Genomic DNA, 13,954 nt, shown 5'->3' with positions numbered 1-13,954 from the left:
CGGACATCTGACCTCTCTACCTTATCCGATATGTGATTCGAAGCCAGGGCAGAGGATTACGATCTCCTCTGGTTATCAAGCCAATTAACTCTAAGAAGTTACTCCAGTTCTGCCTTCTTCTGATACAGAATCCTCCAATCCCAGCTGATATACACCACCCTGAGGGTACTCAAGGGCTCCCTGAGAGCTCAGGCTGTGAGGAATAAAAAGCAAATCCTGAAAGACTTCAATACACTTTTGTTCCAAAGTCTCAAACCCCTGGAGCAAGCACACACACACAAAACAAAGACAGACACAGCAACAAAGATAATACTCACCTTGGCAGGAAAATATGCCAAAAAGCAACAAGAAGCCACAAAGTCCCTAAGTACCATGGCAAGGCTCTACGGCAGACATGGGCCCTCCCACCCATGAACTGAGTCCCTACTTTGTGCTAAGCATTTTACAAACACTGATTTGTGCCATCCTCACAACCACCTGGGAGATGGGGAGTTTGACCATCATTTCACAGGTGATGTCCATTTAACCCAACAGCTTGTCCAAGTTCACCCAGCCCAAATGTAGGGGCAGGTGAGTTGTGGTACAAGGTGATGAGCATGTAATGATGAAGCTGCTAACGACGGCAGTTAACACTTACCAAACACGGAATTATGTACATAGCCAGGCACAGTTCTAGGTTCTCTTCATCCACTAACTTAGCAAATCTTCACAACAATCCTGAGGTAGGGACTCTTTTATCATCCTATTTCATAGAGAAGAAGCTCAGGCCCACAGAGGTGACATAACTTGCTCAAGGTTAAAGCTAGCAATTGGCTGAGCCATAATTTGTGCCCAAGGCAGTCTGACCCCCAAGGAGCCTTGCTGGTACAATGGTTAAGCATTAGCTGCTAACCTATTGTTGCTCTCACGTGAAAGATGTTTACCTGTGTTTTACTGACTGTGCAAAGGCATTTGACTATGTGGATCATAACAAATTATGGATAACACTTTGAGGACTAGGGTGTACCTGACCCAAGCCATGGTATTTTCAATTGCCTAGCCCTGGTGGTGCAGTGGTTAAGAGCTAAGGCTGCTAACCAAAAGGTCAGCTGTTCAAATCCACCAGTTGCTCCTCAGAACCCTATGGGGCAGTTCTACTCTGTCCTGTAGGGTCTCTATGAGCCAGAATCGACTCGACGGCAACAGGTTTTTGGGTTTTTTATATGCATGTGAAAACTGGACAATAAATAAGGAAGACCAAAGAAGAACTGAAGCCTTTGAATTATGGTGTTGGCAAAGAATACTGAATATACCATGTACTGCCAGAAGAACAAACAAACCTGTCTTGGAAGAAGTACGGTCAGAATGTTCCTTGGACTCAAGGATGGCGATATTTTGTCTCACTTACTTTAGACATGTTATCAGGAAGGACCAATCCCTGAGAAGGGCATCGTGCTTGGTAGAGTAGAAGGTTAGCAAAAAAGAGGAAAGCCCTCAATGAGATGGACTGACACAGTGGCCGTAATAATGGGCTCAAGTGTAGCAAGGATTGTGAGGATGGCACAGGACTGGGCAGTGTTTCGTTCTGATGTACATGGGGTCGCCATGAGTGGGAACCAACTCGATGGCACCTAACAACAACATAATTTGTGCCCAGGCAATCTGCCCCCAAGGAGCCCTGTTGGCACAATGTTTAAGTACTCAGCTGCTAACCCACCATTGCTGTCCTGTGCCACTGAGTCATAGTGATCCTATAGGACAGAACTGAACTGCCCATAGGGTTTCCTAGACTGTAATCTTTACAGGAGCAGATCGCCAGGTCTTTTCTCCCACAGACTGGCTGGTGGGTTCGAACTGTTGACCTTCCAGTGAGCAGTTGCGTGCTTAACCTTTGTGCCACTAGGACTCCTCCCATAAAGATTACAGGCTAGAAAACCCTATGGGGCAGTTCTACTCTGTTACATGGGGTTGCTATGAGTTGAAAATTACCAGCACCTAACAACAACAGTTTGACCCCAAGATCTATGCTTTTACCAGTACAGAAGTCAATTCACCATCTATTTATTGAACACCTACTATGTGTACGGCATCGCGTAAGCCTTATAGAATGCACCCTCACAAGGAGCTTTCAGTCAGTTGGCCGATGGCAACAAGTCATTGACCAAGCACAACACTAGGTCCCTGATGTTATCAGTGGCCTGAGGACAGCAGGTTGGGGAATACACAGGACCAGAAACATACCAAGTCTTGAAGGGAGGGGTGTAGGTCTAAAAACTCAAATCTAAGGCCTGAAGGGAGAGGAGAAGGAAGGGAAGTGGTATTCCAGGAAAGTCAAGGAACATACACAAAGGCCTGGTGGCAACTATAAGGAGTTTTTGGTTGGAGGCTGGTGCTTTTCAAACTTTAATGGGTGTATACAAATTACCTAGAGACCTTGTTAAAATGCAGATTATGATTCAGCAGGTCTGGGGTAAGGCCTCAAACTCTGCATTTCTAACAAGTTCCCAGGAGATGCTGATATTGCTGGTCTTGGGATCATACTTTGAGAGCCACTGGTATAGTGGAAAAAGCACAGGCTTTGCGGGCCATACAGACATGAATTCAAATCCTTGACCCATCACCTCCTAGCTGTGCAATAAAGAAGAAAGAAAGAAATAGCATGTTAAAGGCATCCAGTTTCGAAAGAAGTAAAAGTGCCTTTATTTGCAGATCACATGATCCTACATATAGAAAACGCTAAGGAATCCACAAAACAACTACTAGAACTAATAAGGTGAGCAAGGTCACGGAACACAAGATCAATATATAAAAGTCAACTGTATTTCCACAAACTAGCAACAAACGATGCAAACATAATTAAGAAAACAGTTCCATTTATAATAGCGCCAACAAAGATGAAATATTTAGAAATAAAATGTTGAAGATTCGAGAGACATTCCACGATCATGAATTATAAGACTCAATATTATTAAGATAGCAATTTTCCCCAAATTGATCTATAGATTCAATGCTATCCCTATCAAAATCCCAACAACCTTTTTTTTTTTTTTTTTTGTAGAAACTGGCAACTTGATCCTAATTTTATATGGAAATACAAAAACCCAGAATATCCAAAATGACTTTTAAAAAATGGAGGATTTATACTACCCAATTTCTAAACTTATTAAAAAGTTAAAGCAATCAAGACATTATGGTAATAGTAGGCATATAGATCAATGGAACAGAATTTTAAGGTCTAAGAATAAATGCCTACATTTACAGTGAAAGGATTTTTAACAAAGGTATCAAGGCAATTCAACATGGAAAGGACAGTCTTTTCAACAAACTGGTGCTCAGGCAATTGGATATCCATATGCAAAAGGAACCTCAAACCATACACAAAAATTAACTCAAAATGGATCACAGGCCTAAATATAAAACCTAAAACTATAAATCTTCTAGAAGAAAAGACAGGAGAAAATTTTCATGATCTTGGGTTAGGCAAAGATGTCTTAGATACAAAACCAAAAGCATAATCCATAAAATAAAAAAGTTGATAAATTGTTATTTCGTCAAAATTAAAAACTTTTACACTTCAAACGATACTATTAAGAAAATAAAAAGACAAGCCACCAAAACCAAAAAACCCACTGCCGTCAAGTCGATTCCGACTCATAGTGACCCTGTAAGACAGAGAACTGCTCCACAGGGTTTCCAAGGAGCACCTGGTGAATCTGAACTGCCGACCTTTTGGTTAGTAGCCACAGCACTTAACCACTACGCCACCAGGGTTTCCAGACAAGCCACAGATTGGCAGAAAAGACTTTGCAAATCATGTATCTGATAAGGGACTTGTATCCAGAATATAGAAAGAAATCCTACAACTTAGTAAGAAGACAAACCCAATTTGAAAATGGGCAAAAGGTATGTATAGACATTTCACCAAACATATACCAAACCAAAAAAAATCAAACCTGTTGCCGCCGAGTTGACTCTGACTCATAGCGACCTTACAGGACAGGGCAGAACTGCTCCATAGGGTTTCCAAGGAGCAGCTGGTGCATTTCAACTGCCAACCTTTTGATTAGCAGCTGAGTTCTTAACCACTCTGCTACCAGGGCTCCAAAGACATACCAATGGCTAATAATCACATGAAAAGATGCTCAATATAATTTGTCATTAGAAAATGCAAATCAAAACCACACTCACTAGAAAGGCTAAACTCAAAAAGACAAGGCAATAACAGGTGTTGTTGAGGATGTGGAGAAAACTACAACACTCATAGACTGTTGGTGGGAATGTCAACGGTAGAGCCACTTTGGAAAACCGTCTGGCAATTTCTTAAAAAGTTAAACTTACCAAAAAAAAAAAAAAATCCTAGGTATTTGTCTAGGAGAAAAAGAAATATTTGTCTGTACAAGACTTGTAATGAATGTTCATAGCCACTTTATTCACAATAGTCCAAAACTGGAAACAATCCAAAGGTGGATTAGTGAATGGATAAACAAAATGTATCCATACGATGCAATACAGCAGTAAAAAGGAATGAACTACCAATATATATTACCACCCCAAAAACCTCAAAAACATTATGCTAAATAAAAGATGCCAGATACAAAAGTTTATACACTGTATGGTTCCATTTATATGAAATGCCCAGAAAGGCAAATCTATAGAGACAGAAAGCAGATTAGTGGTTGGCTGGGTGGGAGCAGAGACTGATTGCAAGTGGGCATAAGAGAACTTGTTGGGGTGGCGGAAATGTTCTAAAATACTGTGTCATTGTGGTGATGGTTGTACAAGTCTATACATTCACTGAAAATCACTGACCTGTACACTCACAATGGGTGATTTTAGGATATTAAATTATACCTCAATAAACCCGGGGAGGGGGGAGAATACCCAGCTAGGGGTAGGGTATGGGGAGGAATAAAACAAGTTTGGCAATATATTGATCCTTGTTGAAACTGGGTGATGGATAATGGGGGTTTATTATACTATTTCTTCTATTTTTGTATACACTGGAAATTTTTAGAACAGTTTAAAAACATAGAGATGTTTTTATATACACAAATCTATGTCCATACATGTACATTTATACACATAAATATATACATAAAAATGTTCTGGAGGAAAAAAGAGTATTTACCTTTCATGAATGGATTGGGAGTAGCAGTGACCTTTTAAAAATTTTTGTAGCTTTTTTATACTAACTTTTTTCCCATGTATGTAGATCACTTTTATTCAAAATAAATATATTTAGACTTTAAAAAGGGGGAGGAAATGGACTGCCTCTGAAAATCTTGGGTGAGTTCCCCTGAAGATGTACAGGAAGTGGGCATAACAAGGCAAGAACAACGCAGAGGGGATTCTGGCATCCTGTATATGGGTAAGTGAATCAAGATCAGCAATTCTTAACCTTGGGGAAGGTGTCCCAAACTCCTCATAGACTCTTATAAAAGCTAGAGACCCTCCTCCCAGGGAAAAAAAAAAAGTTCCAATACACAGAATCTGGTGTATGATTCCAGAGAGGTCAGGGACCTAGAAATTCACAAGCTCCTGATAAGGCCCTTGGCCTGGATGCTGCTGCTCTAACTCTGAAGGCCTGACGGCCTGATAGAGGAACACTGCATTTCTGCGAGGAAGTCAAGGTGCAGCAAATAACCTGGTTCTTGGGAAGCTCCTTTGTATCTTCCTATAATTTTTAATTGATCGCCACAGTAACTCCCATATGAGGTTCAGTCTGAGAAGTCAATCAAGTATTTAGCAAACATTTTTTGCAATGTTCAGAGCCCTGAAAGGAGTAGGAGTCCCAAGAGATGTGATGCAGCCCATTCACAGTTAATTTGTTCTACTTGTCATGGGACTTGGAAACCCTGGTGGCGTAGTGGTTAAGAGCTACAGCTGCGAACCAAGAGTTCGTCAGTTCAAATCCACCAGGCGTTCCTTGGAAACTCTATGGGGCAGTTCTACTCTGTCTTGTAGGGTCGCTATGAGTCGGAATCAACTCGACGGCAGTGGGTTTGGTCACGAGACTGCAAGGACAGGCAGCAAGTCAAGGAACAAGGCGATGGCAATCTAGAAGCCCTTCAGGTTATAATCTAATACCCCACCACTGGCAAAGACATGGCAACCAGGAAAGCTGTAAAACTGAAGAGACCCAAGAATCAAGGTCTTTCTCTCCCTATCTGTTTTATTCTTGGGGGGTAGGCATGCAGAAAAATCTCTCCTAAACAACAGCCAAAAGAATGGCTGCTAGGGCTAGAAAGTACTCCCAGCCCCACAAAAACTTGCCCCACCCAGTTTGAAAGGTATGAACAATTAACCTCTACCAAGGAAAATAGGGAAGTTTCCTCTGAGAACTCAAAATATTTCATTCACTCACATTTTTCTGTGACCAGAAGTTAACCTTTTCTTTTCCGGAGCTCCTCTGCTTTGCAATTTCCTTTCCCATAAATAGCATCACCCAGTCTGACTAGTCTGAACAGTCTTTTTTGGCCACTGTTCCATACCTTTCTTTAAAAATAAGCTAAATTCTTCTCTTTCTATCTCAAAGTCACCATTGTAAGGCCACATTAATAACTGTTCCCCAGATTAACAACAGCAAAAAGGCTCTGGGGCACAGTTTGCCAACAGTTAACAGAAATAATTAACCAACCAGTTAAAGCTCCCTAAGAATTCAACCACACATGAATGACAACTAAAGACTACTTACCAAGCAGCCCCATGGAGCTGAAGAACTCACAGAGCAAGAAAAACAGAACCAAATTAGCCACAGGAGATCTGAAAATGTAGCCTTTATGTCAGAGACCACAGATACTGAGTAGCTGTTGAGCAGAGACACATAAACTAGACCCAAAAAACTGCTATTGGGGTAGGGAAACACCTTAACAGGCTGTGCAAATCCAGGTGAAACTAATAAGCACCCTCACAAAGCAACAGGCAACCAGACTTAAACCTTGAGGCCACACAAGTACAGAAATAAGGAATGCAATGAACTTCCCTCTTCCTTTTGGGTATTTATAAAAGACCTTCCAGCTGGTCCAAGCAGCTCTACTGGCAGACTTCAATACCTGGAGTAGAAAAGAGTACTCAGAGTTACAGAGAGCCTGTTTTGTGCTTGGAACTTTGATCTCACATTTCATTTAATCCTGGCAATAATCCTTTGAGGAAGATATCATCTCTGTTTAAGAAATAAGGAAATTGAGACTTAAAGAGGCAGACAGTTTGGCCAAAGTCACAAAACCCATCAGTTTAGTTAGCCCAGGTTCTTGAGCCAAGCTGTAGTTTCTTCATCTGCAAAATGGACTTTCGTAAGGATTACATGGACTATTAAGTGAGCGTATAGTTTATCAAATAAATGTACCATGCAAATAGAATTCTTTCCCCCGGGCGTCAGGTAACATAGGGAATTACCACAAGCCTTTAATAGCTTTTGAATCAGAAAATCAGAATCAGAACATCACATAGAAACCATTTCATTCGGAGGTTACAAATTCAACCACTCAGGGGCCATGTAAGTGACCTAAACCATGGGAATGAGACAATAGGGAGTTGAAGGCCAAGTGGAGAACTGGCTCCTGTATGCCTATTCTCCTATTGGGGAATTCGGGCCCAAATTTTAAGAGAAAATGGAAATCTAGACTTTTTAACATGAAATCTCCCAATTATTAAATGTTGTCAACTAAAAACATTTTAAAGTCCTGTGCCAGCTAAAAGACAAACAGACAAACAAACCCAAGTCTACATCAAGATGTGGTCCATGGACTGCCAATTTAGAGCATCTGATCTACTTCAAGTAGAACTTGAGGCCCAGAGAGGTTAAGGGACTTGCCAAAGCACCCAGATTCCCTTCTAAAGTGGCTTAAGAATTCAGTTCCAGCTTGTGATTCAATTTGGTTTCCTAAGAAATGCAAGTAGCATTTAGTGTACCCTCTAAACATAAAACCTGGGAGGTCTGTCAGTTTAATGCATCAGGCATAGGTGAGAAATCATGTTAGGAAGTCAGAGACGGAAGCAATGAAGAGGAATGAGACGGAACTGAGCAGTCCTGGGTGTTCCCATCCATCTATGCCCCCATTTGGGAAATGCTGGCATCAGCAAATGGTTCAGGGATCAAAGCAGGTTTGGGGATGCACGTTTAAGTGACTCCTATCATTCAACTCTGACCAGATGGCCCTGTTCATCCATGGTCCTTCCCACCTTCCTGACAGTGCCAAGAGATCAAAACTCAACCTTTTCCAACATTCTGCAACCTGCTTCTTTAATGCTGAGATCAAAGGCAAACTTTTGTCCAGGTTGTAAAAGAGAAACCAAGAAGCAACTTAATGCTATCTCTGCCTCCTCTGTACTTCCGGGGGGGATTGAGAGCATCCTTCGAAAAGAACTCCTTGGAGAAACACATTTTAACCAAGATGTGGTGTCAGCATAGGGAGCCCTGGTGGTGCAGTGATTAAGAGCTCAGCTGCCAACCAAAAGGTCAGCAGTTTGACTCCACCAAGTGCTCCTTGGAAACCCTATGGGGCAGTTCTACTCTGTCCTGTAGGGTCGCCATGAATCGGAATCAACTTGACGGCAACGGGTTTGAAGGGTGTCAGCACCCCAGCTCCAAGAACATAGCAGCTCCTGCTGAACACATGCCAGATGGGCCAACTCAAGAGCTCAGACAGATAACACAACCAGCAACAGCTTGGAAAGACCTCAGGGTAAATGACTATGAAAAAAAAAAAAACAAAGACCCCAGCAAAACGAATCTGATTTTGTAGGCATATTTGCCTAAGTTACCTTAAACGCGAACACTCTAAACCACAGAATTTTCAACCCGGAATTTAGAAATCAAGTCCATATGTGGAAACTAAGAGAGCCAAAGTAATTTGCCCCAGGCCAAACAGTGAATCACGCACAATGTTGGGACTAAACCCAGGCTCCTGACTCTCCCACCCACACGTGAGGCCCAAAGGAGACAGCAACTTCCCACAACCCCACACACGAGACTGGGGGCACAGCTCAGACCTTCCGTTCCAGGACTCTACCCATTCAGCTGCTCAAAGGTTAGCACCAGATTCTGTCACTAAAAACAGTTCTTCTGCTTTTGACTGAAGGTGGGAGACTGGCTAGCATTGCCTCCATCTGTTCAAAAGAACCTTGAGGTCATTCGGTCCATTCCCCCGCTCTGGACTGGATCAAACCAAAGTAACCTCAAAACAGTACGAACGGACCTAGCAATTCCACTCCTAGGTATACACTCAAGAGAACTGAATATGAATGTACATAGCAGCGTTACTCATAACAGTCAAAAGTGGAAATAACCTAGATGTCCATTAGTGAATGGAAAAAGAAAACGTGGCATAATCATACAATATATTATTTGGCAATAAAAAGGAATGAAGTACTGACACATTACCACAAAGATGGACCTTGAAAACATTATGCTATATGAAAGAAGTCAGACACAAAAGGCTACATATTGTATAATTTCATCTATATGGAATGTCTAGAACAGACAAGGCCATAGACAGAAAGTAGATTAGTGGTTGTCAGGGGCTTGAAGGAGTGACTGCTGATGGGTATGGGTTTTCTTTTGGGGGTGATAAAAATGTTCTGGAATTATAGTGATGCTGGTTGTACAACCTTATGACTGTACTAAAAACCACTGTACTGCACACTTTAATAGAGTTAATTTTATGTTATGTAAACTATATCCCAGGTTAAAAAAAGTATTTTAAAAAGTGTGAATAATGATATATGTGAGAGAAGTCAGGGTTTTATTCTCCGAATTAAAACTTTTAGACTCCTAAGATGCCTAAAAATATACCCAGTGGGCATCTCCCAAGTTCTACCAAAATAATATTACCAAGAGAAGTTTTCCATAAAAAGTGAGATATATGAGCCTGCCTCTTACCTCAGACCCAGTTAGATCAACTCTGGATTCTGAAGCTTTATAGCAATAGTTTAAATCCAGTGCAGGAGAAAGGCAGGAAAACCAAAGAAAATTCCAGCTTATACCAGCTATCTGCTCCTACGGTGGGAGAAGTCTTGCCCTGAACGTTCAGGAAACACCCACCAGGCTAACACAGTCCTGGGTGGTGGCAGCCCAACCCTCAGGGAGGAAGAGTCATTTACCAAGGACAAGGAGCAGGGAAAAGCCCATAAATAACACTTGGGTGGTCAGAAACTTGCACCCACAACCCCTGTCTTCAATGCAACAAAACCAAAAAAACAGCCTGTTCCCATGGCCACTCAGTTCCTCTCTGGTTGTATGACCTCCTTGGTTGTACCCCAAAGCAGACACACCCCCACCCCCAATGGTTGTGAAATGCGAAATATTTGTGTTTATGAGGGTGTAAGGACTGTTCTGACTTCCGTGTAAGAAAAGTGCTCGACACAGACCAAACCGTCTATCTGTGGCTCCACTTTGCCCGTTACACACATATCCTGGTAATAAACCTGCTTGTACACCTTTTCACGATTGCACCAAACATGAAATTTCCCAAGTGCACCCTTTAAATTGGCCTCTGTGGATCACGGTATACATATATACTTCCTTGAAATAAGCTACTCTTTTCATTAATGAAAACACAATACTCCCAGGTGACACAACAAACATCACTTTCCACTGTGCTTAGAATAAAATCTAAACTCTCCAGTTTGAGAACAAGATGACACCCTTAATATATAGTCCTGAAAGTGAAAGCACACTAATAGAAAAGGCTATTTCAAGATCTAGTCCACAGACTGTAAACTGTAGACTCAATTCAAAGCAATCACAGGCATGCTTCTAGAAACTAAGCTGCTCCTGCTTCTTTTCAATTTCGTCTTGTATAATTCTCTCCTACCCCCACCCCCCACCCCTCACCTCGATTCAGCCCCCTATAGCCTTCTGTATGTTTCTCAAACCAAGCTCAATACCAAGCTCTTTCCACCCTTGGACCTTTACACTTGCCATTTCCTTTGCCTGAAACACTCTGCCCTGGAACTTTGGATGCTGATTCTTTCTTATCAATCAGGTCTCAACTTGTATCACATTTTCTGAGAAGATGTCTCTGACCACCCAATCCAAAGTAGTTGTGTCACTCCATCCCCCCAGTCACTATGGCTTCATATTGCTATCTTCACAGCACTTACCACTCTGACATTATCTTGTTCTTAGCCTGTCTCCTCAGACTAGAAAACCTCAACAAGGGTAGGGACCTTGACCCTCTAATTCTGTGCTAGTTTCTGATACAGAAGAAACACTCAAATATTTGTTGATTAAATAAATGTGTACTAGAAATATGTACTGCCAACTTATCACCTCTTAAAAGTCTCTGAACCAGGCAGGAATTTTCCAGTAAAATACCATAAATGCTACTTTATTGAACTTTTCCCGTCTATAGCCAAGAGAGGGTGTGACTTCCTGTTAAGTTCTTACATCATCCTTATTCTGAATGTGGTCTGGTGAAAAAAAAACGGGGAGGGGGGAGCTTTCAACATACCACTTTTGGGATTTGCCCCACTTGTGGTTTAGACTAAAGTCTGAGACCACAGAAACCATTAAGGCTGTGAAACCTTTTACCCTACCTCTGAGGTGCTAAATAAGGAATACTTCATTAACAGAGGCAGGGAGACCCTTTATCAGTCAATAAGCTAACCCTGGCTCAAGAAAACCAACACCAAAGAGTGTAAGCAAGAATCTTCCTTTGCTAAAGTCAAATGTCACGTCCTTTTCTCTCAGTCTTCCTTTGCATTCACTCCCTGGATAAAAGTATCTGCTGAGGAAGCAACATACAAGAAGACCCTGAAAATCACTCTGGACTAAGTGACTTCAATTTTGGTTTTGGTGTCTCCAGCTGAGCTTCTGCAAGCAAGGCCAGTCCTTCGAAGAGCTATTTCCAGGGTTCTGTCCTGGGAGCAGCAAGTTCTTATCCACCGTCCAAGCACAATTCTCTTACCTTCACCCTGATGCACACACCCTGGGAACGAACCTGCACTCCTGAAGAGCTGTGTGGCCCTGCTGGGGTGTGGGGGGGTGTGGGGCAGCCAGGTGGGGCTAGTATAGTGCTTTTTAAAACATAGTTCACAGGCCACTTCCATCAAAATCACTGGCATGCTTATAAAGTGCAAATGGAATTTCTGGGCATCACCTAACCCTGCTGAATTAGAATCTTTTGAGAGCCAGGATCAGGAAGCTGCAATTTTAACACGTTTCTCCCCCAACACACCCGAGATACTTATGCACTGTAAAGTTTGAGAACCAATGGGATCAACGGGTCCCCCCAAAAGGCCAGGGAGTTGATTGAGAGAATACAAGGGCAGGGGTCTGGGGATGGAAGCTGGGGGGCGGGGGATGAGGGCATACTCTGGGGCAGCGGGAAGTCAAGAGGTGTGCATGAGGTTGGGAGGACAGGGCTCTGGAAAGGGTCTGAGACAGGACCTGGACTGTGAGGCCGGTCAGAAGTGAGGTCGCATTCGTAGATCGCTCAGGATGGTGGGAAGGCGGGGATGCGGGGTGAGCAAGATCCGGACGTGAGGGGGAGGAGCGAAAGTGACGATAATGGGGGACTCTCGAACGGGTCAGGGCCTGGAGGTGAGGACTAGAAAATGGGGGTGACGGGGGCGGGAACGAAAACAGGAACGGCACCCGGCTAAGACAGTGGCCAAGGCCTTCCCTCCGACCCAGCGCCTCCCCCAAAACTCAGGGCCTTGACAAGCCTGAGTGCGGGGAGCGGGACCAAGGCTGGGGTGGGGGATTTGGAGGGAAGCGAGCCCAGTCAGGGGCGGTTCTCAGGCCTGATATAGGGGTCCCAGAGGCGGCTCGGAACCAGGCATGGGGAGCCGGAAGGTCCTCGGATCCCCCGGAGAGCCCAGCTCCAGCTCCGGCTCCCGGAGTCTCCTTCACTCACCATCGCCGTCGCCATCTTGGATCCACGTGTCGCCGTAATGATGTCAGCGGAAATGGCGCTTCCCTGGTTACAGATTTTAACTCAGCGAGGTGTCCCACAGACTTAAGTTGCTACTGGAGTTGTGCCCACCGGAGGAGTAAAGGAGACTTAGCTCCTGCTCGGAACGCTGTTGTGGGTCGTTAGGTCGCCGATTAGGTGAAGAAAAAGAGTGGTGTAACTATGGCCGCCATATTAGCTCCTGGCAGAGACGTTGCCTCCTCTCTCAACTGCATTGTGGGTAGTGGGGGTATGTGGAAACGCGCTCGCTTTCTGGGCGCCATCTTTACTGTTGGCAGTACAACCCGTTGCCAGGGTTACCTGGAGCTTTGATGTCGGGAAGAAGGATTGGCACTTGGGCTCCAATAGCAGTCCGATTCGGAGAATAATTTGAAATTGTATATTTAATTATTTACTTGATTGTCATATATTTTCTGCAATAGATTGTAATGCCTGTGAGGGTAGGATCCTATCAGTTTTTTAACGTCCCTCTGCTTCTGTCTTCTCATCTATAAAATGGGGAGATACTTAAGATAACATTTTCATAGTAGATTTACAATGAGGAATCGATGACATAATGTACATAGTATGTATTCAATAAGTAATTGTCCTTATATGCTAATTTGTAATGGTGGTTCAGTGGTAGAATTCTTGTCTTCCCTGAGAGAGACCCAGTTTGATTCCCAGCCAATGCAACTCATGCGCAGCCACTACCAACGTCTGCAGGCTTGCATGTTGCTGTGATGCTGAACAGGTTTCAGCAGAGCTTCCAGACTAGGAAGAAAGACTTGGCAAGCTATTTCTGAAAATTAGCCAGTTAAACCCCATGGATCACAATGGCCCAAACCTCAACTGATCATGGGGATGGCACAGGAATGGTCAGTCTTTAACTTGGTTGGGTATGGGGTCACTGTGAGTCCGGGAGACCCGACAACATGACAGCAGCAAACAACAGTATCTCTTCTGGTATATGGTAGGTGCCCAATGCAATATTTATTAAATGAAAAGCAGCATATTTAGTGGAGGGAGACATCTCTTTTTTTTTTCCCCTTGGCTGTAATTTTTTTTTTAATTTTTGT

The 13,954-nt window shown here is 43.1% G+C and overlaps 1 protein-coding gene across 4 annotated transcripts in view; it reads right to left on the bottom strand.

Annotated features, from left to right (window-relative positions):
• Positions 1 to 13,009, bottom strand: part of TM9SF4 (transmembrane 9 superfamily member 4) — a 50,570-nt gene extending 37,561 nt beyond the window's left edge. Inside the window, exon 1 of one of the 4 annotated variants that reach the window (XM_064275941.1) lies at positions 12,840 to 13,009. In XM_064275941.1, coding sequence (XP_064132011.1) covers positions 12,840 to 12,854 — 15 coding nt within the window. In that variant the 5' untranslated portion in view covers positions 12,855 to 13,009. The remainder of the gene's footprint in view (positions 1 to 12,839) is intronic. The other 3 variants (XM_023550126.2, XM_023550127.2, XM_023550128.2) reach the window with 3 other exon arrangements.
• Between the last annotated feature and the right edge of the window lie 945 nt (positions 13,010 to 13,954).

This window comes from Loxodonta africana, chromosome 24, assembly GCF_030014295.1.
Source record: "Loxodonta africana isolate mLoxAfr1 chromosome 24, mLoxAfr1.hap2, whole genome shotgun sequence".
In the NCBI taxonomy this organism is placed as follows: Eukaryota; Metazoa; Chordata; class Mammalia; order Proboscidea; family Elephantidae; genus Loxodonta; species Loxodonta africana.
The sequence above is the reverse complement of the archived record's forward strand: the minus strand, read 5'-3'. Positions and strand labels throughout refer to the sequence as shown.